Source organism: Salminus brasiliensis, chromosome 17 (genome assembly GCF_030463535.1).
Source record: "Salminus brasiliensis chromosome 17, fSalBra1.hap2, whole genome shotgun sequence".
In the NCBI taxonomy this organism is placed as follows: Eukaryota; Metazoa; Chordata; class Actinopteri; order Characiformes; family Bryconidae; genus Salminus; species Salminus brasiliensis.
In genome coordinates, this window is record NC_132894.1 from 25405316 (window position 1) to 25432908 (window position 27593).

Here is a 27593-nt window from a genome sequence, read left to right on the forward strand (position 1 = left end):
ACTCAGGCGCACGCTCAGTCACACCGGCACACATACGCGCGCGCGCACACACACACTTTCCCTTAGCTGTGCTTTTGTGTTTTGTCAGAATTAATGAGAAAAGTTCCCTTGCCCTAGGGGTAATTAGTGTCCTTGGAGTTAAATAAGCTAATACTTAGACACCTCTGGCACAAGCAATTATGTTTGTGTATTGAATAATTGATTCAAAGAGGGGGGGGAGGGCCGCTAATCAGATCTGAGCATAATGAATTGATTTAATTAACAGGGGAATCCGCGGGTCTCTGGGAAGCGCGCGCATTTATTCAGCAGCGCGAGCGAGCCGAGCGCATAAATTGGGAGAGCGAGGTAGCGCGAGCATGCTTTTGGCAGCTGGCCGCTCCGCAACTGGATTTCTCCGACATAGTCACAATTTCGCGGCGCATGAACACCGGGAGGGGGAAGCTTTACGAAGAGAATAGCCCCCTTTTTTTGAAAACCGTACGGCGGCGGCGACGACGGTTAACTTAGGTCGTTTCGGTCCCTTCGGTCGTTTTCGCATGGAGCGAACCGCGGCCGCTCACTTCTTGTGTTCAGGTACCTCCGCCTCAGCCGCGCTCACAGTTTAGTGTGGATGTGTAACTCCGGCGCGAGGAGAGAGCCGCCGTGCAGAGCCGAGTCGAGCCGGGGAGAGACCGCTAACGTCGCCGTGTGAGAGAACACTGTTTGACAGAGCGAGCGGGCGGTCCTGCGTGTGTTCACCTAGCCTACATGGGTCTCCGTCACTGAACGACGGCCCTGCGATTTTTAAAGCTGTTCGTTTCGCTGCGAAGCGGCTTCCCCCCGTCACACACCCCGCCAGCGACTCGCGAAGCCTGCTGGAGCCGAGAACGGACCGCCTGGAGCCGGACTCCTCGTTCCTCAGGACGATGGTGTTAGACAAGGAGGAGGGTAAGTAAGTGGGGCGAATGAGCCCAAGTGCTTGTTGTGGTGGAGAGCAGACTGTGTTAGCGTGTTCCTTTCCTCGGCTGTACAACAGACACAGCCTTTATACAGCATTTAATCTCCCGCGGCTGCCACTTTCGTGTGTTGCTCCATTTGTTTTTGTTAGGTCTTCACCGAGAGCCGAAGCGCTTAGCCTACTTTTGAGGCACTTTCGTTGTCTGCCGAGATGCATGTGAACCTCACTGTTCCGTGTGTGCGAGTAGCACCGCTACTAGCCTATTGAATACAGTTGAATGGGCTTCACATATTCCGTACTGTTTTGTGGTCGCCTACTACTGAAATGTATTTCGTCCCTATAATCACCCTCATCAACATCATCATCATCATCCCCATCATCATCATTATCATCATCTTCAGCGTTGTTGGGTGTAAATCTCCCAAGTTACCGAATCGTCTTTCAGGAAACGCTTTCAGCGGCAGCTTCAAACAGTCTAGCCTAAGTAAGATGCTAACTACCGAAAAACACGGTTAGAGATGAGCTTGCTGGATAAATTGACTACAAGCGCTATCTTCCTCACATGACTGCCTAATTAACTTAATTGTGCTTTTCTACTATGGAAGAAACTCTCCGTACATTTGTGTTGACCAGCAGTATGGGAGCAACAAATCTGTCACATCTAAATTCACAGAAAGTCAAGTGTAAGCTGGAGGCTAACGCACAACTTTTAAGTAAGTCGAGATACAACTCAACACGAACCTCTATCCATAAACCCATGTTGAGGGGGCTTCCTTAATAGAGCGCAGGATTTGCTATTAAAAAGCCCCTCTGACCTGAAATGGGCTATTCTTGTCATCTTTCATGGAATATTGTCATCACCCACATGGTAGCTAGGGGCCCTTTTCCCTCAAAGTAATGGCTTTCATTTCAGAGCCATTATTTATGTTTGAAAATGGATATTTCATATCTCTTTGAGCCGAGCATCCTTTCACTAACCCATTTGAAAACCAATAAAGGGATTGCCATAGAGGCATAAATTGGTCTGTCTTGCTGAATACATGTTGTGCTAATGTACTCGGATTAACTCAACTGTAAATTGTCTCCTTTGGATGTCTGTCTTGCTAAAAGTTCCCTATATGATTCATGATTCGGATTGCTTTTAACAGCTATTGGCTAAGCAATATGGGAAATGTACAAGGTGATGCAAATGGCATTAGCGGGGAGAGGATGCACAGGAGCATGTAATGCAGTCAATACTACATTAACTACTGATGCCCAATTACAGAAGCAGGGAGAGTGGCTTTTAGGAGCATTAGGACTTGCAGAAAAGCTTAGATCACCTGCTGCTCATTGCCTAAAAGCTTCACCCTTTGCTTGCTGGGGCCGACCAACTGCGCTGGCATTTTGGCAGGCGACTGGGGAGGCGGCCTGGAGCTGCTTTCACCATCTAACAGATGTGGGTTCCTAGTGTTTGGCTTACCTGGATACTAAAATATCAACTCACTTAAAGCCAGAGTGACCGCAAACACAATAATCCGTCATAATAACTCTATATTGTTGTTGTTGTGTGTAAGAGAGAGAGAGAGAGAATGAATGTCAGCATGAAATAATCTCACCATCTACACGAGCACCAAACCCATGTTTACTCATATAAACAGCATTATGTCTCAGTATGAGTAAACACAAACAAGGCTGAAGCACTTATTCTCAGCTTTCTCTGTGTATTGTAAGATTATGTTCCTGATATAGATCATAACGCTCAATATATATTTTCCTCCCTCAAACAAAAGTCAATGCATTTGTAACGTGCTGTTACTAGGGATACATCCAGTATGTCCGACTCATATTTCCGATTTTCTTTACAGCCAAAATGGCCAGTGTGTGATTTTATTTTCTTATCCTGAAACTCACACTGTGTGGGCTAAGGGAAAACATGAACAAAGTTTTAACATAAATGACATTATTTGCTCTTTAATGAGCCAAACTAGCATTTTGAGTCATTAATCAAATGGAGTGCTACACAGAAAGTAATTGGCCCCTGACTATTTACCACAATGAGTCAGGCATGATTTTGGAACAGGTGCAGAAGCAGCTTTCAAAGACAGTGCTAGTGCACTTACTTGACTCATGTTGGTTACGTCATAAAACTGCAACGCAGATCGGCCAAAATAAAAACACATTTGGTCAGAGCACAAACCTACCCACAAACCGATTCTGTTCTATCAGGGAAGGGACCCCTGTCTGCATCCCCCGTCTAGGCTTTCCATGACCGCTGTTTCAAGGCAGGCTCAGAGTGATCTTGCCCCAGAGAAAAAACATCATCATCTTTCTTTTTCCCCAAAGTGTAGTTTTAGGAAAGTAGGATACAAAACAGTCCCGACTATTTTTATCATTCTCAAAGCATTCGTTTTCTGACCCAAAATATGCCTGGAACTGTTATTTGAGCAGCCTTTATCAAAATATGAATGCTGCTTATAGAAATATTGGGTCATTCATGCTTCCCTGTGTACAAGCAGACTTAGTTCACAACATGCCGGGCTGTGGCTTGAGTGATGTGTCACATATGGCCGCTCTTTGAGCCCAACACTGTAACGCCGCTGGACAATGTATACAGTTTAGATTTATTTCAAACAAAAGTTATATAAATATTGCATTATATTTCCTTTTAATCATTTAATCCATGTCAAATATGTGCTATGATATGCTAATCTAACTGTGTAACAACAGAGAGATATTGTGCAGAAAGCTACACAGAAATTCGACAGACTTCCCTCCTTAGAGGTTTTAACGTGATTTAGGCTAAGAAAATAGATGTTAATATCCAGGATGACTAGTTCTCTTTTACCTGCCAAAAGAATGGCTCCAATTGACTTTTTAATTCTTGTATAGGAGAAACAGCAATTCAGCCTTTTTCTTTTTCCTTTAAGGTATTAAAATTATCTTCTGCAGCAGGAATAATTGGGTTCTCATTGTAGACATGTCCTGGGCTGATCATTCGCACCACTGGGCTCTGTAAGAACATGGGAATGAGGAGGGGAGGGGGGGGAAACCTTTCCTATTCTTCACACTGATGATAAATTCTTGGTTACCTTTTCCCCTTTAATTTATGACCCCCACATGCTGGCTGTCCAATGAAATTTGCTCATTCACAAAGCATGTGATTGAAAAGTAATGTTTCAAATGAATACAGGTCCCCGTGATCTGGCAGCAGCTGTAATAAAACTTGGGGCTTCGGGCTCCGATTTTTATTTTGAAATAATAAGAACTGCTTCATTCTTTACTTGAGTTACCATGGTAATTCTGTCTCGTAGCTATGTTATATTGATTTAGGAAGTGGACAGTAATATTTCTTTTCTGTTATTCCCCTTTCTGTGAGTTGATTTCTAATTTCCACTTGGAGATTACTTTTATACATTCCTTAAGTCTTTTCCCTTTTTTCTGCCTGCAATGTAATTTTCTCCCTTGTATTTGCTATTTTCCGAGATTATTGGCTTGGTCTTATTCTAAATTAAACTTGCCAATTTCAAATATTGAAATTACATCAATGTTTTTCTCGCCCTAGGTCTCTCGCAATATTACGCCTGGATTCAGGACCTAATACTTGTGGTCTCTAACTTATATTGCATCACCCTGGAAAAGAAAAAGTCTTTAAGAAAGGCATTTTTCACCGTGCAGTTACAGTTCAATACTCCCACAGCCGTGTGCTTTATTAGCATGCATGTTTACCATGTCTAAGAATATAGTCATGATGTCATGGATGTGTATTGAGCTTTGCATTTCAGTGTTTACACTTACACTTACATCTACAATTCACGCTGTGTAAATACGCCTAAACTTGAAAGGGAGCCATTCATATTGCAGCGTGACTGTATGTGTGTTAGTCAGTGAGTCGAAGGGAGAGATTCCGTTAGATCTTCAGAGATCCAGCATACAGTACCGTTCTCCAAACTCAATTCTGTCTCTATCCCAAGGCTCCAGATCACTATCACTCGTGCTGTCTCACATCAGTGACTACAGATGTAGATCACTGCCATCATTTTACTGCAGCTCAAAGGGGGTCTGAGCGAGAGAGAGCAAAGAGGGGGACAACGAGAAATAGAGAGACACGTTCAAGTAAGTGCACCTGTCTCCTGTGTCTCCAAATGGCCATTCTCCCCAGATCTGTGCAACAACTTCATTATGGTTCCTCCCATAGTCTTGCCAGAGATTTCTTTGTTATTAAATCCAGAGCAGCATACATGACACGCGAAGTCGCATGTTTGCATGCCCACACGCTCTATCTGGACACTAAAGGGAGTTGCATAAAGGCTCCCATTGCTTCCATATGCTTTATCTTAACCTCATGTTTTCGGGGTGGTGGTGCCCCTCTCTGATCCCCTCCTCTCAGCTGCCTTTTTGATGCGTAATACTGTATGTATTGCTAAGTTCAAGTAAACATTGGCTTCTCAAAGCTCCAAGGACATGCACTCCATCACTAAGGCGTCGGGAACACAGAAAACCTTTTATATCGTCTTCAGCCACGCTGCCAGTGAGATGAATCGTCATTTTTAGGCTACCTTTTAAAACGTCTCGAAGCAACCTTATCTTTCACCTTGAGGCCCTGAGATGGATGCAGACAGGTGCTGTGCTGAAAAAAAGAGAACGAAAGAAAGAATGAAAGAAAGAAAGAATAGAAGGGAGAAAGAAAAGGGAGGGGGGAGGCCTATGTGCTGTATGTGGTGTGGATTAAAAAACAGATCTATAATAAACACGTTGGGTATCGCTATTCCTGTTCAAATCAAATTTGTTGGACTCTTTTATTTTTTTGTGCTTCTTGAAACATGTTAGGCTGGTATAAGAGCAGAGAAAGCCTGGCAAATGATGGCTTCTCCCGGAGGACTTGCTCCAAGTAATAGTACATATGCTCTGCTGGAAGAGGGGTATACAGCTACATATTGATGATTTTACAGTAGGTGGTTTTTAATTTACTTTCCTTTGGTCTTTAGACCACATGTTATTCCCCTGAGTTGCCTTGTTGTAGCAGCTCGCGCTGCCACTTCTCGCTGCAAGGTTGAGTCGCCTCGTCTGCTCCGGCTATTGTGTGTGTGTGTGTGTGTGTGTGAATGCGAGTGCGTGTTTGTGTGCGCGAGTATGTGAGTGTGTCACACTACTCCTCTTGCAGCAGGTCGTCACACTTGGCTCCATTTCATCACAGTCTCTCTTCCATTTCTGTGTTTATTTATTTGTTTATTTTATTTATATATTTACCGCCCCCCCCCCAACATCCCCTCCATTTCTTTACAGCACCACTTCATCACTTCAGTCCTCTCTTTGTCTCTCACTTATTTTTTTCTGAGCAGTTCATGTCATTTTCTGCCTATTGCCCTTCACATGAGCTTATTAAAAAGTTTCAAAAAAGCTATACAGATGGCCATGCTAATGAAATAAATGAATTTTGCAGTTCACATATAGGTCTCGTCCTCAGAACCAGCCTCCTCCGCCTGCGAGAGAGAGACTTTTATAAACTCTCCTCATTAACCTTATCACATTCTGTAACTTGATAAAAGCCTTCCTAATGATACCTACACTGATACCCGCATTTGGCTCTAATGAAGTTTGAAAGTGCAGCTCAGGGTATCGTGGCTGTTCATTAGTGTTGCCTTTAAAAAGGCAAGCGTCGAATGCTGTCCTCGGATGCCACAAACATGTCAGCTTCAGCCAGTAAATATCACCCCGTTGCAACAAATTGCTGCAAAAAAAAAAAGATGGGCTTTGAAAGGTATTTAGATGCACAAAAGGAGAGCCTTGTTGCTTTTCTGAATGTTTATGAGCGAGTGATTGCTGTTATGAATCATTAATGTGGAAATAGAATACTGCAGCGCAGTTGTAGCGGTGTTTATGTGCGAGAGTTTCCATCTTGTTACAGACTGATCTGCCATTATACCTATTAGCTTGAAGACCTTGTTTAATCCCTCCTGAAACGCTCCCCAGATACATATTTGTTTGTGCTACTTACTGGCTGAAGATAGCTGCTATGCACTGTTGAAGACTGTGTGTGCGTGGTTATATGTTATAAGGTGTGTGTCTGTGTGTTCGTGTTGCAAGTGTGAACAAATGAATTCATGTGAATGCACACTGTGAGTGTGTGTGTGTATGTTCTGAAGAAGTTGGGGCCTGTGGAGACACTCATTAATGCAGAAGTTGTGTGCTGATTTCTGTTTTCCAGGAGAGCTGTTAGGGATTAGTGAACCCAGGGAGGGAGATGTGCAGCTGAATTATGAAACAGGTAATGCTTTTCTGCTCAAGATGTGATTTCAATTTGCCATTCCAGGAGGGAGGAAACTAGTCAAACATTTTTTAAAGTGCTTTAATGTTTCTGGAGATTGTAGCCTTCAGATGCACTGACCCTGCAGACATGCCTGGGTAAATATGTTACCTCGTTGCCGCATTCTGAAAATGGTGTTTATATATGCCAGACCTTCAGGAACCCTTGGGTTACCAAGGTGCGTGCATGCATGCGCACATCTTTTGACTCCTTGCAAATAGTTTTCACACATCACTGTGTTCATGCATGCCCTTTTGTTCTAATATTGGCATGTGTTTTCATTGCCTTCAGACTGAACCCTGTATGTTATTCCCACTGATGTGGTATATAATAAGCTCTGTAAAGTAGCTGATCAATACTTTGAAAACTAATATGGGCGAGGTTTATGCAGGCAATATTTATCCCACTTAAGACCAAATGAGAATATTTTTCCTCTCTATTGGACAACATAATGAAAACTCTTCCCAACTCAATAAACTTGGAAATGTATGCAATAAACCTATAATAACAATCTCCATATAAAGAACAGATTAAAAAAGGTGAAGAAAAAAGAGAAAAAATCCAATACGACCAGTGTAAATGTGTTCCATACAAATATTACAAAGATATTAAAATCTATTTCTATTGCATTCTGGAACACACACACACACACACACACACACACACACACACATAAAACATGGATAATAAAGAAGAGAAGGCCATGTAAAGCTAAAAGCACCGAGGGCAAGTTTGCAACAGAAAACTCTTAGCTGTCCGTTCAATGAGATAGCAGCTCGCCAATCTATTATTGGCTGACCTTCGATAAATCAAATCACAAATAACTCATTAAATGGTGATTGCAGGTTTGTTTGTGTTTTTCCTTAAAGGCGAAGGGCGAGGTATCGGAGAGGTTGATCAATGCTGAGTGTGAGTTTGCCGCACGGGTTGGTTTGATCCATTAGTGAGTGGCAGCTGCGATCCACGCACTCTGGCCACTCTGCTCCGCTTTAATTGAAATTGGAAACTGAGCATGGGCCGTAATAACACTCCATCCAGCCCCCTTTCTGCAGGCCGCTGCTCCCCCCTCTCCTTGTCACACTTAAAACGTGACGGTCTCCCGTGGACTGTTGGAGCCGATAATGGAGTGGCCATTCCATTTAACTCTTGAGTTCTCCTGCAACATCAATAACCTCTGATGGTGTGTCCATTCACTCGTAGAGATCTCCTCGCTGCTATGGAGAGGGATTGTCACAAACACACACAAAAACGTGTACACGCGCACACACACACTTAGACTGCAGACACAAGAAGTGATGTAACACAATGCTTGTGCAGAGACAGGGATGAAAAATGAGCGTGTGAGGACGTGCATTGAGAATGAGTCATGAAACAAACCCTCTGAGTACGCAAACGCAGATTGTCCCATTACACACTTAGGTGGAACTTAATAACTTCAGGATATTATCAGTCACAAGCAGTGAGAATGTTATACCACTTTGCCAAACATGGCACAAGCGTTTCAGCTGAATAAGTGAAAGGGTGGTTATACATATTGCATGTTTTTGGTTTTAGCTTCCTATTAAGAAAAGCCAACTAGCATTGCTAGCAATTTGGGCCCTGCTTCATTATTTACCCCATAAGGAGACAGGCATCTGAGTGAGTGCTGAAATGACATACCTCCCTCACCAAAATGCCTCCCTCACCAAACAAATGCCCCCTGTGGTGAATTTGCATTATTCGACTTTAAACGGGCCCAAATGGGGTTCTGCTGCGCTGAGTCCCTCCATTTCCGAGCCTGCAGTGCGGCCCTGAATGGCACACCTGTCTCCTGACATATTCTTTTGAAATAATAAGTGAGCGGTAATTGCCAGCGAGAGGGGCATTTCATACATCACTTTCTAACCTTGGAAGTGACACAAACTTTAGAAGGCAACATTTATGCCTAGCCGAATGCATTTTTAATGCCGACTAAAAAGTGTTTTGGGCATTATTGTGCCTCGTAAAAAAGAAAAAAAAAACAGCAGTGACAGTGCTAATGGTTACATTCTTGCCAGAAATCATGAAGTGGCAGATAAGATTGTCCTTCTTTCTCTCAAAGTCTGAAAAGATCTGGGTTATGGAATAGATGGGTTTATACCCTTTATTCAAATGCTAATGCAGTCTGCAGGAGAAGAAGAGTAAAAATGAATTGGATTTTTATTTATATACATATGAGAAAACGCATTCATCAGTGAGGGTTATTGACAGTGTTTGGCTTTTAGCAGGCTAAATGGACACTGTAGCAAAGCAGCAGCCTTGCAGGCCTGCCCAAGTGGAGGCCTGTAAAAAAAATGCGTTCTCTCGTCCAACTATAAGGGAGCTTGTGTCAGTAGGGGTAAGGGTTGATTGGCTGGATGCAAGGTCACCCTCCTCCTTCTATCAAGCATCTGGTTTGTTCCCCTGATCTTTTTCCTTCTGAAACTCTCCAGGGTCTTAGTACTCACCCCTGCATAACGAGGGTTAGAAGCGATGGGCAGATTCGTTTTCTATCTCCTTGCCTGGCTTTCTCTCTCTCTTTTTTCTGAGGCAGGGATGACAGCTCACCTTCCAGAACTGTATTCTCACCATGCTAGCAACCGAGAGCCCAAGTGCTGGAACAAGTTGACTCCTGTAATAACTCAGGAAAAACGATGCCAGTTTTTTTCTCTCTCTCAAAAATAAGCAGTAATGAATTTAATTAGAAATCTGTTGCATATCTCTGTGATACATTTCTTTTAATTAACCCCATGTGAATAAATTAAAAATAATAGGGGGGTGAAAAGTGTGTCTGTGTATGGGGGGGTGGGGGTAATAAAATATGTGCACGCACACTCACAGACACGGGCACACACACACATTCTCACACTAATGAAGTTATCCGTTAATTGGGATTGCGTCTGTGAGCCAAAGCCTAAGCGAGCAAACGGGGCACCAGGAGCTAACAATGTGCTCAGTAAGCCTCTCAGACTGGAGAGAGAGACAGAGAGAGAGAAAGAGGGAAGGAGGGGGAAATACAGGGAAAAAGAGAGAGACAGAGAGAGAGAGAAAGAAAGAGCCTTGGGTCTTAGTGCTGACTTCAAGTGTAAGAAATGTGCCTCTGACGTGATGGAAATGACCGGCAGGGCCTGGAGAAAAGCAGCCTCCTGTTTCCAGGCCCTGTTCTGCCCAGACTCCCCATGCTGCCGCTCTTGAAGCCAGGCCAGTGTTATTGCAGGCCTAATGCGGCCGCCTCATTTGGGTCGGATCAGGAGTAATTATGCTGGGGGGGGAAAGTGGCTGCCGACCGCAGGGGTCAGGACACTTGTAACATGTGAAAAGAGCAATTATTCCAGGAGACAAAACCCTCCCTTATCCCGGGCAGTGCCAGGGTCACTGCGAGGGAGCGGAGCGGCTTCGTTTCACTGGGGCTTATTAGCGGCAGCAGGCTGCGAAAGTTTGCGAAAGTGCATTGTGTTAATGAAAGCCCCCCTCCCCTTTCCTGCACAGACTGTGCCTATTCTGCTTTCTCTTTTGCTCCCTCTCTCGCTTACCATGGGTGCTAATTATGTCATAATCACAGCATACAAAGCTAGGCAGTTGCTCGCAATCGTTTCATACACATATAATAAAATCCTGGTGGAGGAACATGCCATAGGCCACTGTATGTGATCTTGCAAGCACTTCAATCATCATGGCTAACGTGAGCTGTGACATATGCTGTAACTTTGCCTGCGAGAGACAGGTGAGAATATACCTCCTCCCATAGCAGCGGGCTTTCTACAACATGACACAAGGCACGAAGAATCAATATGATGCCAGACTGGTCCAGTGCAGGCTCATCGTCTTAAATCCACTTCTTTATTCGTTTGTCTGCAATACAGCTGGCATATTCCACCTGACATTATTACCAGATGTCTTGTGTTTTGTCTTTGGCAGCAGAGCAGAATGAGTGTCTACAGGCTCAATTACGGTAATGATGTGAGCTGATTGAAAGGGGCTGATTCTCGCAGACAATGGCAGGACATCTGCCTGAGCTTCCCATTAACCTCTACGCCGGCCGGCCGGCCGGCCTGCTGACAAATTCGAGCCCCGATTGCCATGGACACGGCGTTTACAGTGGGTGTGCACACTCACGACACTGTTTGTCTGCCACAGAGGAGAGTCAGCTTAGCTAGTGCTGGCTTTAATGTAAGATCTGTATGTTAATTTACCAATGGATTCATTTCTCACATCTCTTACATCTCTGTTTACAAACAAAACACGTTTGCATGTTAAACCCTTCAAGATATATTTATCATATGTGGTATACTGTTTGGTATTGTAAATGGGCAGATCCTTCCCTCATTCTCTGCTGCTTGTACTTGTGTTTGTGAAAGCGCTCAAGCTCCATGCATACATTGCTGATATCATAACCGCGGCTTGTCATACATGAAGAACCTTGCCAAGAGCTTTGCGCCAGATGACTGCTTGTAATCCCTCATACATCTGTACTACTTGCCTGCAGATGCTTGGTCCCTCCAAATTGGTCCTGCTTCCAGAGGATATGAGGTCATTTTCAGGTTTTTTAGAATGCTATTTTTGAGGACTCCATGTGAAAACAGTATTAGCAATTAATGTGAAATGTGCAAGTATTTATTTTTGGCAATGCGACTTTGTCACAAGGTGGATTTGCTTGTGTAAAGTCTGTCACAACTAAGAAGGCTGCATGTGTTGATTGCCTTAACTTATTTAGCAGCATCCTTAATAGTGTCATTTTGCCCTGGGCTCCTGTATCAAACGTTAAACATGTGATAGCAAGCGAAAAGGCCTGCTCAGTCCAGCCATTGTGTCACTCATCAGCCCTCTTTTCTGTACCATGAACTCACCAAGGCCTCGTCACATTGAGGCATCAATCCACATAATTGATTGAATCTATTTAATTATAGCAGGTGACCCCAAAAAGAGCAAGGACTGCAAGCTTCATTCAGTTCTACTGTGCACTCATTTGAAAGATTAGCCTATAACAACATGTACAGTGTGAGAGAGAGGGGGAAAAAGGTGGGGGTGGGGTAGGGGGGGTGCTGGAAAGCAAATCATCTTCTCTCTTGCTATGCCCCCCCCACCCCCCCCCAAAGATACATTGGTCTGCCGTGAAGATGTGATAATTGCGCTGTAATGCTTTAAAACGATTGCTCGAGTGCACGGAAACTGTTCTCCCTCTTTTTTTCCGCCTCCTCTATAAACCTTAAATACATCAAAAGGGTACCACGTTGATTTGATTTTTTGATAGCTGCAAAAATGGAACTTGAAATGGGGGCCTACATAGAAATCGGATCCTATCTCTATAATGGAAAGTACATGGTCTGACAGTTTCAAATGCAAAAAAAACGTAACTGTACATATTCGCAAGAGATAAGGTCTTTAAAGAGGAAGAGGGGTGGAAAGGATGAGGATGGCAGACTGCACCAATGCACCAAGTATTAATGGCAAATGTTTTTTTTTCTTTCTCTTTTTTTTCCTTCTCTCTTTTTTTTTGTCTACGAGAGATGTTTGGCAAAGTGAAAGCTCTCACTTAAAGAGGGAAAAAAATGCATCTCCTGGTAGAATATGAATCATAGGCCGGATAGCAGGATATGCTTTTTCGCGACACGGAATGACACAGGAAGGTCAGCAGCACTTGTATCTGTTAAATGGATTGGATTAAGTGGGAGCTGCCTCCTCGCCTTGCGTCTCCTTTTATAATGTTGCTTTTTTGTTCTTCGCGAGACGGAGATGGCTGGGTAGGGGAGGTGCTGTTGAACGTGCTGTTGGATGACTAGCGTTTTCGCATGCTACAAAGTGTGGTGTGACAGGTGCACCCTTCTGCGAGGAGCTCCAGAAACAAAAGCCTGCCTCTTGGTATCAGAGAAACAACATTACGTTGCTTCTTTATGCAATGATTTCTTCTGTCATCGCTCTTAGGTTTAGGATGTGCTGAAAATATATGGCTTTCTGTGTTTTGTTGTTGTTGTTTCCAAAGCCATATTTCCACAAGTTGTTTTGGAAGACAAATGTCAGGTTTCAAAGAGCCGTAGCAGCTGAGATGATTAGCTGTGTGAGAATACGACTCACCTCACGTTGACTTTGCAGATTCTAAAAGCTCCACTCGCAAGCAGCAGAACGAGAAAGAGAGAGAGGGAGGGAGAGAGAGCAAGACTGGAATCTAGGTTAGCGAAAGACACGTCGACAGAGCTTAGTGTTCTTCTTGTTCCCCACAAACCTGAATTTGTCCAGGTAATTAAAGTGCTGGAACACTCCAAGGTTACTTTTCCCAGGAAGAGTCAATCCAGAAAGGGTTAAGCTCTCTATAGCTAACTTTGTGTAAAACACAAATGCATTGTTAAAGGGTGGGTGGATAGTATAGTGGAGAGGGGGGCATAAACCAATTACGCGTGGTATGAGTGGGGGAGGGGGAGAGAACGACCTTTGTGTATAATTAGTTCTCTTATTTAAAGCAAAGATTTTGAATAGAATAACTAATTAGCTGTCATAAAAGGCAAATTAAAGATTTTTGTGCCATCCTTGGGGGAATTGAAAGGAGCCTGATTCCCTAGCTCACTCGCTTACACACACATACACACACACACACACACACACACACACTTTTTTTCTTCTTTCTCACAGGCTGGCTCTCTCTCCCCTCATTAAGACTGTTTTTAGTTCTGTAGAAGGCTGACAGGAGAGCACTGTTGGCATACCTGCAGAGCGCTCATCTAACAAGCCATGAAATGCAGGTAGAAAGAGACCGCCCTCAGCTAGTGTGGCTTCAATTTGAAGGCTTTTTAGCTTCATTTACACCGAACATTGGTATTTATAGCGAGTTTTGTGATCCTAATGCGGCGGCTTCAAGGGGGCCGTTTTGGTCGAGGTGGGGTGGGGAGGGGAAGGGGTTTGGTGGTGGTGGTGGGGGCGAGGTGAGGGAGCTGGAGGGGAAGTCACAGAACTAATTGATGGCTCCCATCAGCAGCACTGGACCAATTAGCTTCTCCTTTCCCCTCTTCTGATAAAGGAACAGGATGGCTGAATACTACCTCGTATTCACATTCAAGCCATAAATTTAACTAACAAGCCCTTTCTATTCTCTCGCCCCTTTTCTTTCTTTCTCTCTCTCTCCCTCTCTTTCTCTCTTTCTCTCTCTCTCATGTTCTCTTCCCCCCCCCCCTCATTTTTATGGGGGGCAATGCTAATTATATTACGTTCATAGCACCACTGATGTGTGGATAGTTCAGAGTTACTGAACAAATCTGGATCCAATAAAAGTGAGAGCAGGAGCAAGAGAGATTGAATGAGAGAACGAGCAGGAGTTGAGTTTGTGTTTGTGAGTAAAATCTGCTTTGATACTCGGAAGAACAAAGTATTGCATGTGAAGTTGCTTTGAGGTGTTTTGCGCTTCTGGTAAAGAGGTGAAATGAGGGAGAGAGAGAGAGAACTATTGGGGAAACTATTGGGTAATGGAGTGCATGCCCACTGGCACACATTTGTTGATCATGTACAGTAGTGCCATTATAGTACATTAAAGGCAGAGCATAGCAGCTACTGCCTGTGAACCCAGCCATCCGTACAGGCACTCAGCTGTCACTACCTCTGATACATCAACCAACTGAAAATGCATTATTCAAATATTACAAAGCTCCACATTAGATCATCAAAAATGAGAAAAAAAGACCTTGTGTACAATCAGCTGAACATGACATGTTTCTTTGTCCACACACCTCATATAAATTAGCACTAAGCAACATGTTTTCTTTTGTGTTTTCCAGAGAGTGATTGAATTGCCTAATAGCTGATGTTTCAAATAAAAACTTGGTATGTCCAGATGGGTATGCCCTGGGTCTGTTAATGGCCTGGTGGTCCAAGGACCAGTGACAGGGCTTTGGACCTGGGCGGGGTGCTGCTTTTCGGCTGTGGGGGCGGGAGGGAGGAGCGCATGGGGCTTTTTGAGAGGAATGTGTTTTGAAAGCAGCGAGGGAGAGTGGCCAGCTTTGCCACGCATTCTATTAGCCGGATCAATAGCTCAGTGTGGGAGAGAGTGTCTTAAGAGCTGTTGTCTGCGCTTTCAACCGGGCCGGACCTGTTAGCGCTGGCAGAGGGGTGCCGGGTGCCGCCGTTGGCCCGAGGGCGGCTTTTAGTCGCCACTCAAATGTCATGCGGCAGATAGACTATTAGCGTTTAGTGCAGTTATTAAATGGACTTTATTTGTTCTTTAGATGGCTAAAAGGCCCTCTTCAGGGCCGGAGTAGGGGGCGGGGGCACGTGACAACACAGCAATTTAGCAGGTTTGGTTTACTCTGCTGGGTGCAACACAGAGACAAGCACAGATATCTGTAGAAGGAGCAAAGCGAGTGTGCATGAATGTGTGTGTGTGTGCACATGCTTGTGTGCAGTCAAGCACTTAGACTGTGACGTATCTCACTTGGGGCTGAATGCAACCTTCTTGTGGTCAGCAGCGCTTTAAAAGGTTAATGTTAATCCATACCAAACACAGCCCACAAGGAGCTTTTAGCATGACCGGCGGCTCGCTTGCTACAAAAGCTATTAAAATAGCCTGGTGACTAACCTAACACGCTACACAAATGCCTCAGTGAGCCATTGAAATGGAGATTGTTCTAAAGTGTCCCAACACAGGGGTTGCATTTGAGCTGTGTGTGTGTGTGTGTGTGTGTGTGTGTGTGTGTATGTTTTTGTGGAGTTAACATCTGTTCTCTGCAAGAGGGGACAGCGAAGGGTGAATGTAGTCCAAAGTGACCCAGGCGCGTATCTGAGCGTGTGCGCGAGGGCTCTAATGCATATGAAACAGGTGCGGTCATGGCCTCGGCAGCAGGCCCGGAGCTCTGGAGGCCTCCTTATCAAAAAAGGGTGAAAAAAGTGCAGAACATGAAAAGTCACCGGTGTTACCTGGGCAGTAAATCATGCCGTTTGCTTCGTTTTTGTCTCCTTATCGCTACAGGTGTGCCGATGCTCTCCGTCCAGCCCAAAGGGAAACAGAAGGGGTGCGCCGGCTGCAACCGCAAGATTAAAGACCGCTACTTGCTTAAGGCGCTGGACAAATACTGGCACGAGGACTGCCTGAAATGTGCGTGCTGCGACTGCCGCCTGGGGGAGGTGGGCTCCACCCTCTACACCAAAGCCAATCTCATCCTCTGTCGCAGGGACTACCTGAGGTAAGAGAGTGTTTCGTAGGCTGAGGAGGGGAAAAAAAGAGGGAGAAACAGAAAAAGGGAAAAAGCACCGCTATACCAGAAAGGGCTTGTTACACCTCAGGCTGCGTGACATTCAGAAAAATACATAGCTCGTCTGACAGGCTAAACACTTACTGAATTTTTTATTTATTTTTTAATTTTTTTATCTATGTCCTTTTGCTCTTACTCTCTCTCTTCTAGTGTTATCATCTCGTTCGCTCCATTTGGAGTGTGGAACTTGTACTCTCTCTGATTCTGTGGTGGAGGATAAAGCGCTCTGCCACTTTTTTCAAATGCAGTGTACTGACTCCTATTGGGGCACAGCCAATTAAGCTGTGATTCTTGAAAGTGAGCAGAGACGGCTGCGGGTGGTGTCACATAGAGATTGTTTAGGTTTAGCTAGTTAACGTTGTGCATGTTTGCATAAACGTGACGCCATGCTGTTTTCCTTAAGGTCAGGAGAGTTTGTTCAGTTAGGGAACGAGAAAAAATGTTTGTTTTTTACATTTTTAAGACAAAAGTGACCAAAGTATATAGGAGCTAAAGAAAAGCGATAACCTGTCTTGGTGGAATCAATACAATGATTAAGACAGGCTAAAGTGCTTTACACATAAACTGAAAAATAAAAACATTGATGTTGGATTACTGAGACTTAAGTTAAGGTTAAACTAAGTCTGAAAAAAATGTACAAAAATAAAGTAAGAATATAAAATAGTAAATTATTTTAATCTTAATAGTGCCTTTATTAGTAATTTTTTTTTTTTACATGTTAGTGATAGATACAGCACAAGACACAATACTGCTGTTCTTTTAGATATTTCATGAATGAAATACTATACCTGTTAAGATTTGGGGTTAGACAATATCATAGAGATTATTAAAGTTTTAATATGTATTAACTATTTATTGGAGTTTATGTATAACATACTTGTGTTTATATGCTGTCAACAATCACAACATTCAAATGCTCTGACAGCAGACGTGTGACAACAAAATATGAAATGTTTTTATCAAAATATGGTTTTAATATACGATATAACATACACGTGACACATGAGTCTCTGCCCCGACAAGGTATAAAAATAAATGAATATGGGTGTATGTCTTTGCACACACACTGTAAGCTCACTGCAGGCAGTATGGTGTCAAACCTCTGGGTCTCAGACTCTGCTTTGCCTCCTGCTTCCCAGCCATCTGCTTGCTAAATTAAACATGATTATTTCCTGGGCGTTAAGTCCTAGTCCCCAGGGGTCTCCCAACCAGATCCAGCCATTTATCCCCCAAGCTGCTGCTCCCAGGGGATCCCACCGCCGGGGCCCTATCCTGCATGCTGTGGCCCTGGCTGGGGTGGGGCTGCTGGAGGCCCCCTCTCTGCTATCGCTATCCATCACTCTCTACTCCTCTTTTAATGTCGTTAAGATACAGTGAGAGAGACCCGACCTGGACCCCTAGAAGGGCCAGCTGGGGCAGATGAGGTGGTGATTAGCACAAAGCAGAATGATTAAAGCTACAGTGCCTTGTATGACACAATTAAACACAGTCCAGCCCTCTCTTCAGGAGATTAATGGGGAGATGTAGAGAAGAGATAGTTAGCACGAACATTGGACAACTTATTATTATAGCAGCAAGAAGAAAAACATGGATAACGATGTGTGCAAATGATGTGTGCAAATGCTACTAAAAAATACACAAATGCAAAAAATATTTGTTTTTGTTTTGTTTTTTTTGGCGTCAAGTTTCTGATTTTTGGATTTTGCTATGTTCAAAAACTTCACACATAGTGAGAAAAATGAGACAAATGTCTTCTTCTCAGAAATCCTTTGCAAATACCAACATTGGGTACACTCTCGGCTCTCTGCTTTGCATCAACCTCCTTTATGAGAATTTCGAAAATAAAGTAAACACAAAAAGTGTTAGCAACAGTAGTTGATGGAAAATAGATTTTTAAATTAGATTACAGATTTCTTTTTTATCTGTTCGAAATGTTCTCCACACAGAGAGCCCAGTTTGAGTTTCTTTTGGAGATGCTAGCTTCACCTGTGACAAAGCAGAGGACAGATTAGAGTTTACAATGTTTGTCAAAAAATAACAGGGTTACTGTTATGTTTTATCATCAGAAATCACAGTTGGTGTGCATGAGATCATTACTAATACTAATAGTATGACTGGACTGCACAAAAACATTATGACACAGTGTTTAAATGCCTTAATAGTTGAGGGAAACCCTCTTCAAAGATAAAGAAAAAGAAAAGGTGTGTGAAAAAAGACTGAGTGAGTGAGGGGGAATAAAAAGGTGGCTAGAAAGGAGGTAGGTAGAGAGAGAGAGTGAGATGGGGCCCTGTGCGCAAGTCCTGATGGCCTAATGAAATCTAGCCCACTCATCTGCTCAGCCTGAGACAAATGTGTGCCACTTAATGGCTGGCCATGCTGGAGATGAATTCCATTATGGAACAAATTAAAAACTTTGCCACTCTGCTGGAAAAAGAGAGGCAGCTTTGGAACTCAAGGTTTTAAAAAGTAGGTGAGTGAGACTCTATGCAGGCGGTCCCCTCAATACACACATACACACACACAGTGCAAGCCTGCGTGTGCACTGAGAGAGAGAATCTGTCTGCTCACCTTCTGTAATGAAGTTGAATCCTTACCCAGAATTAGCCTCCCATACAGAGAGGCAGTTCATTAAAGACAGGCGGGTGGATCAAACACACTTGCTTTATTTTCGGCTGGATTTTTTGGAGCCCTGCCACGCACACATTAATTATGAGCACAGCTCTGTCTGCATTTGTCCTTCAGGAGCACTGTAGAGCCATAATGAACACTCTCCCTTCCCATCACACACACACTCACTACCTACCACCACCGCACAAACCACACCACCACCCCGACTCGCAACTTTCCCACTGCATTTGACATTCATTTCACTTAACCAGGGAATGTTGGTTCTGTTAAACGAATTGACCACAGTCATTCATTAGCACACGGCATAATAGAATAATTAGCTGATTCACTCTATAGCCACTGTGAAGTATCTGGTAACCTCACCAAGGCGGAGTGATAAAGCTCCCCTGGGTTTCCCTGCCGGAGACCCTTTCAGCTTTTAACCATCACAACTGTAAAGAGAAACATATCTGCTAATCAAAGAGGGGTGTTTTTAATTGAAGTTTAGAAGATTTGTTTTTTTCATCCAGGACAATCGAATACTGATTCCTTAATAGCAGAAATGAGATCTTTAGTAAAGGGCAGAGACCTCTCTTAGAGGCGATTTTTGAAATATTTGGGGGAACATTTGAAGGGCAGAGCACTGTAAGAGTACCATTTTCATTTTTCATTTTTCTTAAATGTATAATGAAAAGCACAAAATGTTATTGGCTGTGCCAGTGTGTTTATAAAACCTTCAGTATGCACAGATATGACTATGCAGATCAATGGAATTCTGTTTTAATGTGCAAAGTTGCTTGGCAACCATAGATTACTGTCAAACAAGATTGCTTGGTGGAAGAACCGTTTTGTGATAAAAATGTATAATGAATTGGTGCTGTGCCACCATGCACACTTCGCTTTATACCTTATAGTTTCACTCCTTTGGCATCACAGCATCTCTACAATGCACAGCCTAGAGTGGCATATTGCTTGGACATATTTGAGTTTAGAATTAACTTGCTATGAGGATAAAAACCACTGGATCTGAAGACACAATGCCTCTTTCTCTCTATTGTTACATTTATGGAACCTGACCAGTTCTAAACCTACAGTAGTCGATCTCAAAGCACTCAAAAGAGCATAAGCAGAAGACATGAAAACCTGGAGCGCAATCGCAACGAAACATTAAAGGGCCGGAAGGCTGATTCCCGCTTCAGAGCAGTTTGAAGCTCCTCGAAATGCTAGTTCAAACAGCTCATGAGAAACTCCTGTCTCTAAAGTGCCTCTGCAAATCACACCAACGCTGATTAGCAGGACAATGAGTGAAGGCCCTCAGCTTTAATAGGAGGGGGTTTAGCTCAACACAAACAAGATTTCAGAATCCTACGTTTCTTCCTACCCCTCACTGCCAGACGGTTCTTCTGCTTTTCTTTGAGTGGAATCTGCATACAAGTCAGATCTTGTCAGTCTTTACTTTTGTTGGCTAGACTATAAAACGATTAAAGAACTGTCCACTTGCTCAGTCAAAATATATAATTTCCACAGTAATCAGTAATTTGGTCTGGTCTCGGGAAAAAACAAATGCATTATTATTACTATTATAATTAATATTGTGATTATTATTATTATTGTTGTTGTTGTTGTTAAATGTAAATGTAAATGTAAAAATGTAAAAAATATTAGAGAAAGAAATATGGTGAGCTTTCCTTTTGCACATTAACATCAAATGGCCTTACTGATAAAATGGTTGGTCTCACTTTATCTTAAATTATACTACCTCCAAATCCAAGCCATTGTATTTCACAGTTTGCAGGTGACCTTCCAAATGAGTGTCTGTAACCCACTAATCTACTTAAATTAACCACTGTAGTATTCTTTTTGAGCTGGGGCAATCACTGAGCCATAGAACCTTCAATTACAACTGATGATTTTTTTTCTTTTTTTTTGCTAAAACATGGACGACTGCAGTTATCCATTAGCCAGTGCAATTGTTTTTGGTGGATTCTAGAAGGTAGGAGATCAGTAGTAAACAAAAAGTAAATATCAGTTGAGAGGGTGAGAGGGTATACCACTATACACAGATTACACAAATACACTCTGTACAGTAGTTGGGAGGTTAAAAAATTTGGCTGCCAAACAAAAAAAGGTCATAGCCCCATACAAAAAAATCAGCCCAGAATGTTGCATCATATACATTGTTTCCTAAAAACAAAATGATTTTTCTTCAGTGTTATTTAGCACCCCTTGCCTAAATACTGAGGTTGTATACAGACACCAGTGACTGTAGAAAACATGAACAGCGCAACGTCTCTCAAAAGTGAAGCCACCACAGGTCTAGCTCATTCTACAAAAATGCCCACGTCTAATTTTTCTCCTCTAAATTGTCTTTACATCTCCAGTGTCTAATTCCAACAGTTTCCCCATCCTTATATTGGCCTATTGTTTCAAACAATTTTAAAAACATTTTAAAAATGTTATTCTGCTATAATGTAAGAAGGCTGACTAAGAAATTAAGTGACTGACAGACTGTCTGCAGGATGTTTCTGTTCATTCCATCAAGTAGCTGAGTTGTAGTTGAGCTGTCAGGCGACTAGTTAGTTAATCAAACTATTATTTATTGTTTTATGTTGTATTGTTGGTTGCATTAACAGACTCTGTACAAAGTTCTTTGCAGTTCTCTGCAAGTCAGATGTTAGCATAAAATATGATCTGATTAGTTGTTAGCCAATCAGCTAATGTGAGGTAGCTAGCCAAATTTATTTTCTGGTCTGGACCAGAGTCCAAATATGGTTTAAAATAAGAATATATTTTTTTTAAGTGTTACCGGAGCATGCTGTGTCTCTCGCAATCGGAACAGTATGTAGAGCATAAGAGTGTTTTCAAAATGAAAGATGCTACTTTTCTGCTCTTACAGAAAGGGACATTCTGCAAAGGCTGCAGCTGTCCCAAATAGAAAGTTCTTAAACAGCTCAGATAGATGAGATATCTTGCTGAACAGCTCTGATGGAAAGAAAAAATTAAATGAACAAAATGGCCTAATCAGTAGATCTCGAAGATGCCACAGAGGCCAACAGGACTGGAATTTATGACATGCATGAAATTACATTTTTAAAAAGTCTATCGCTAAACTAAAATTTATGCAAAATTGCTTTTTTTGCAGGAAATAATATTGCTGTGAAAGTCAGTGGAAATAAAGCTACTGAGTGCTTAGACAAAGAGAGCCTAAAGAAAACAGTTTTACTACACAGACTGACCTGCCTCTACCTATGTATGATTATGACTGTTAGACACAGCTGTGCCTTAATGTCACTATGGATGCAGAGATAATTAACATACCACCTTGACTACAGTTGCATGTCAGTGCACAGTGCTTTACTGTCTAGAGCTGATGCAAATGGAGAACTCAGTTCAGAGTTTTTTTCATTGACGAAACCTAATGAGAGTAGTAGAGGGTGACAATGGCAAGAAAACTCCCTAAAAACTTAAGGAAGCATTTAAAAAAAAATATTTGGCACAGATTAACTCCACAATTCTGGATAGTATGTTGGTGGAAAGAAGAACAAATCTGATCTAGTTCTGCACCAAATCTAGTCTGAAATATGACAGAAATACAGTCATGGTTAAAACCATTCAGTTTCCTGTGAAACACTGGTGTATTGATACTGTAATTTAACTATGGCCTGCAAGAGTCAAGTACGGAATAAAGGGAAAAGGCATGGTTTCTTTTGCAAATGTTAACACCTCAAACAACCTCTGACCTCTTTGAACTGACCACAAATGTACTAAACTGTGGCAAATATGATCCTATGAAGACCCATTATGTGGGATCTGAGTTTTAAAGAAGTTCTGAAGAATCTGATGTGTAAACACAAAGTGATCTGAGATCTCATCAGTGCACAAGAGAACCAAAAGAAGAACTGAGCCCCCTTTAGAGTTCACATGCATTTTCAACACAAAAAGCAGTAAGGCCAGTTGCTGTTGACTTTCTTTTTAGGTTTAGGTTTTCACTTGAACAGAAATGAGTTCAGCTCAATTTCAAAATGAACTATACATTATGTGAAAACACTCTACGATTCCAGACTCACAGTGACCTGTCTCCAAAGAGATTTGTGTGTAAAACCAGCATGAAATTCCACAGCCTTGCAAAGATCCTGCTTCTAAGCGATGCTTTGCAGCACGGTACCTCACTGGAGCTGCATGGCCACCTCACAATGTCAGAGTCCTACACAAACACACTTTACTGGAACGGTAACCCGGTCTAACAATGCCTCTTTTTAACACCTCGCCTATCTCTTCTAACAGCACGTTCTTTCACTCGCTCACTGACTTTCCCTCTCCTACTGTAAAGGCCGCGCTCCGCTGGGGCCTGCCGCTCTAATTAAAAGCAGGGTCTGCTGGATAGATGCTGTCTGTGACAAGAGGAGGGGGGATGGCGTGCAGCAGAGAGAAACTAATATGGAAGAGCCGGAGCAACTTTCGTTCAGCTTTCCCCCCTCTCCTCGCAACTTCGGAGGGGTGTTTAACATACCCTCAAAGAAGCAAGTTGTCGCCCTCGCCTGTTTTTAGAATCCCCCCCCCCCCTTTCAGTTCGTTCTTTTTGCATTGCATCACAGGGTCAGCGGAATATATAAGTCTATCTGTGTATCTGGATCTCCAAATTAAACATGGGCACAGGGGCTTGGAAAATGAAAATGTAAATCTGGCAGAGTGGAGGCACATTGGAAAAGAGAGAGAGAGAAAGATCTGCCTTCTTTTCTGTTTGTGACCTTGATCGTTTCTGCCTCCCATCTAATAAGCTTAAACAAACAGCAGAGAAATTTGAGTTGTCTCTTTTTGTGCACCATTGAACATGTAGTTACCTCTCCAAGGTTACATTCTCTATACCCCCCCCCTTTGGTGCAAGTGAATGGAGAATTGGGGGGAAACGAGGATAGACGCAGTATCCTTGCAACAGGAATCTTTTGAACTTTTGACTACATTATAGAATTTAGCCTCTTGTGTAAAATCTGGCTGGCTTTGGTCAGAGCAAATTCTCCTTCCTTGTTCTGGATTTAAGGAAGGGTTTGGGGTGGTGGGGGGGTGGGCTTAAACAGTTCAATTACTTGCCTCAAACCTGTTTTCAGTGCTTTTGCAATGTGCTAAGCGCAAAAAAAGTCTTTGAAGAAAAGGATTAAAACCATGTGATCGTTTTAATTAGATCATTAGCCGAGAATTAACATCTAGGTTTGTACCCTCATTAACAAAAAAATATCAATGCATATGTGCCAAGTGAGATTTATGGGGTTGCATGAGATATTTTGAGATTTCTGGGTTCATTCTGTCGCATTGTGTAATTTGTTTAGTTTTTTCCCCTAACCCCTTGCTTACTTTCTTTGGTCCTTTGCTTGTTTGTACTGAAGTGACTGCTCTCTTACATTAATGCTAAGAGTAGGTAGAAGTGCGTTAATCTACTCTGTGTGTTCTCTCTCTCTCTCTCTCTTCTCACAGGCTCTTTGGTACAACGGGGAACTGCGCAGCCTGCAGTAAACTGATCCCTGCCTTTGAAATGGTGATGAGGGCCAGAGATAATGTTTACCATTTGGACTGTTTTGCCTGTCAGCTTTGTAACCAGAGGTAAGCAGTGAAAGAGATCACTCCTAGGTCTGCGAGATTGCCTTTCTTACAAATCTATAGATGCTGAAGAAAAAGCTGTTAGCTCGAACAGAAGCCCCCCCACACACACACAGGCACACACATGCACACCCACCCCCCACACATTCATACATCCTAATCACTCGCTACTTTCACACTAGTCATATAAGTCTACATCATTCTCAATCACTGCCTAATTGATTACGCTGTCACGACACACCAGTTTGCATTAAATCAGCAATCTTGCATTCATTACTCCTTTTTTTTCATCATGTGCGATGCATGATTTTTTGGCTGTCTGTGTTTGTGACTTGAAGTAGGATTATATGCTTGAGAGGAGCGGAATTAGTTAGTGTATCCAAAGTGGTGCTCTTGCCAGACCAATACCAATACCTATAGAACGCAGTCGGACAGAAAGCCCCTAGACGCAAAACGCATCCAGGCTGAGCATCTGAGAGCTATGCTTCTCATTTTAAGGAATTAGGTGGTCGGCAGAATGAAGTTTTTTGAGGATCATCCCTTCGAACATTCCTTAGGTGCACAGGAGTGTGACAGTGCTTTAGATGCTGCAGACTGTGACCTCCTACTAAACACTACCTTTAAAGGGTTATTCCTAAAGCCCTGGACGCACGCACACAGCAGATGCGGAATATAAACGTAAAGAGTGAAAAACAGGCAGTGTGGAATAGTAGTGAAGCAGGATGAACTTGATGTTTTCAGATCCTGATCTGGCTCACAAACATGGAGTTTAAAATGCTGTTTAAATAAGCTGGACTACTCGAAACTAGACCGGGTGCAAACAACAACATATACGGATAACACTGTATTTTGATTGTCCCCTGTAGATGCATTGTAGGTGAAAGGAACTGAAAGGAACTAGCATTTGCCTAAGCATCTACTAAATGCAACCAAACTCTGAATTAAAGATTAATTTCTCCTGAATTTAACTCTAAAGCTAATCCTGAACCTAATTCTAATTTTAGCCCTGTTAAGATTTTTCTAACATAAAAAAGGCCAAAGTGCTCTATTTTCAAGGATAGGTTAAATCTGTTATTTGCAAGGTTCCTACTAGGTTGGCTTTACATTAGCCCCAGGCCCGTGCCAATCCACAGCACATGACCGGATTTGACGCAGCACTCAAAGCATCATAGGCACACGTTAACAGAAGCATCGATGGAGCTCATCCTCAAGATAAACACAGCCATCCTTTGGGTAAAGCACCTGGTGTGAGGGAGCATTTGCTGACGGCAGTGCCCCAGCTCCAGGCCGGCTGGCTTACATGCCAACGCGGCTCCCTCCTGCCACGCTGTGCCACACTCCTGGTGTCTCTGCCAGCCCAGCACATTAGTGTGTCACTGATTGATAAGCGCTGATGCCACAGGCCTGGCTCTTATCACAGACCCCTGCCACTGTCTGTTCAGCCTTCACACGCTTTCATATGCAAACACGTCAATGGGAAAAATGCAGTCCACGCATGGAAGGTTTTAGCTTTTTAATTGGCATAAAATTCTGAGGAAAAATAAAGTTTAGAGGGTCGTTTTATATGTTGGCACGGAGCCACGCTGTGTAAAGAAAAAATACAAAATAAATGCACCCAGTGGCATGGTTTCTATGGAAACCGGCGTGGTGCTTTTGCCAGTCAAAAGGAGAAAATGGTGGCATTACTTTTATTGGGTGCCAGTCCTATCGTTGGCACTTTTTGTTTTGAAAATGCTGGGATTTTTTTCCCGCCCAAAAAGCTGCTTTTATTTGAAGCTGCACCTTCATGCCCACATCAGAGGGGGACTTTGAATTGACTACTATAACAATGACATTCCTGATGCAGGCAGCCCCACAGAGACAGACAGTTCGTGAATATGGCAGAATGTGTCCAGTGCAGTGAGTCGGGAGCGAATAGAAACTACTAGTGACTGTAGTAGCCCACATTGCACAGTGAGCCTTGCAAGACTTTCCGCATAAAAAATGTCAAAAGCAATCCTGAAGTGGTAATAGTGTGTTTTCTTGCTGGGTTTGGTTAACTGCTGTGCTGTTTTTTTGTGTGTGTGTGCTGGCTTGCAGGTTTTGCGTGGGCGACAAGTTTTTCCTAAAGAACAACATGATTCTGTGTCAGATGGACTATGAGGAGGGCCAGCTCAACGGGAGCTTTGAGACGCAGGTTCAATAGCCGGGCCCAACGGAGGAAGCAGCAGCCCTCAACCCACACACCAACTTACACACGCATATTTCCAGACATACTCCAGCAAACGCACGCACATACACACGCACTTACACTAATGCATACATGCAATGGATGTTCTGCTGCAACCAGAGAGAGGAGCGTCTGTCTGCTTGCCTGCAATACTTTTTACAGTAAAAGCCCCTATTTGGTCCCTAAGGACTCTGTTGTAAATGTTCTACTTTTTGGCCCTTTCCCACCCCTTCCCTACACTGAGCAGTTACAAGTTTCAATGTACAGTTGTGCCTGCTTTAGCTGAGCACTGTATTGCCTGTATGTTTTTTGTGATGTTTGTTTCAGGTTTATTTTTATTATTATTATTATAATTATTATTATTATTTTCTTTTTTCCTCTCTTCCTCCCTTTTGGGTGGTACTACGACTCCTTGGAGGGTAATGTACAGTCTGTTTTTTCTGTATATATAAACTGGAACATTTATTTTATGAAATTGTAATGCAATTTTATTACTAGTGTGAATTAAAAACAAAAGATTCTTAAATGTTCATATTTGAATTTGTTTTGGTTTTCTGCTCCCAGAGCCCAAGAGGCTGGACCATGTGTCCACATTTTGCAATTATGGATCTCTCTTAAAAATGCCAAAAAGCTGTGAAAGCATTTTTGGGATGGGCAGGGGAAGAAAAAGCGAGGGAAAGAAAAAAAAACACAGCAGATTTTGAGCACGGATGGAGAAAGGCATACTTTAAGATT

The 27593-nt window shown here is 42.8% G+C and overlaps 1 protein-coding gene across 2 annotated transcripts; it reads left to right on the top strand.

The window, feature by feature from the left end:
* On the top strand, window positions 1-27388 carry lmo1 (LIM domain only 1). Of its 2 annotated transcripts, XM_072660383.1 has the most exons (5): window positions 1-927; window positions 7125-7184; window positions 16168-16381; window positions 24527-24652; window positions 26729-27388. In XM_072660383.1, exons 1-5 carry the CDS (start codon window positions 906-908, stop codon window positions 26832-26834), a joined length of 528 nt encoding a protein of 175 aa, XP_072516484.1. In that variant the 5' UTR covers window positions 1-905; the 3' UTR covers window positions 26835-27388. The 2 variants fall into 2 exon arrangements, with proteins under 2 accessions (XP_072516484.1, XP_072516485.1); XM_072660384.1 differs by lacking the exon at window positions 7125-7184 and having other exon boundaries at window positions 4-927.
* Window positions 27389-27593: the final 205 nt, after the last annotated feature.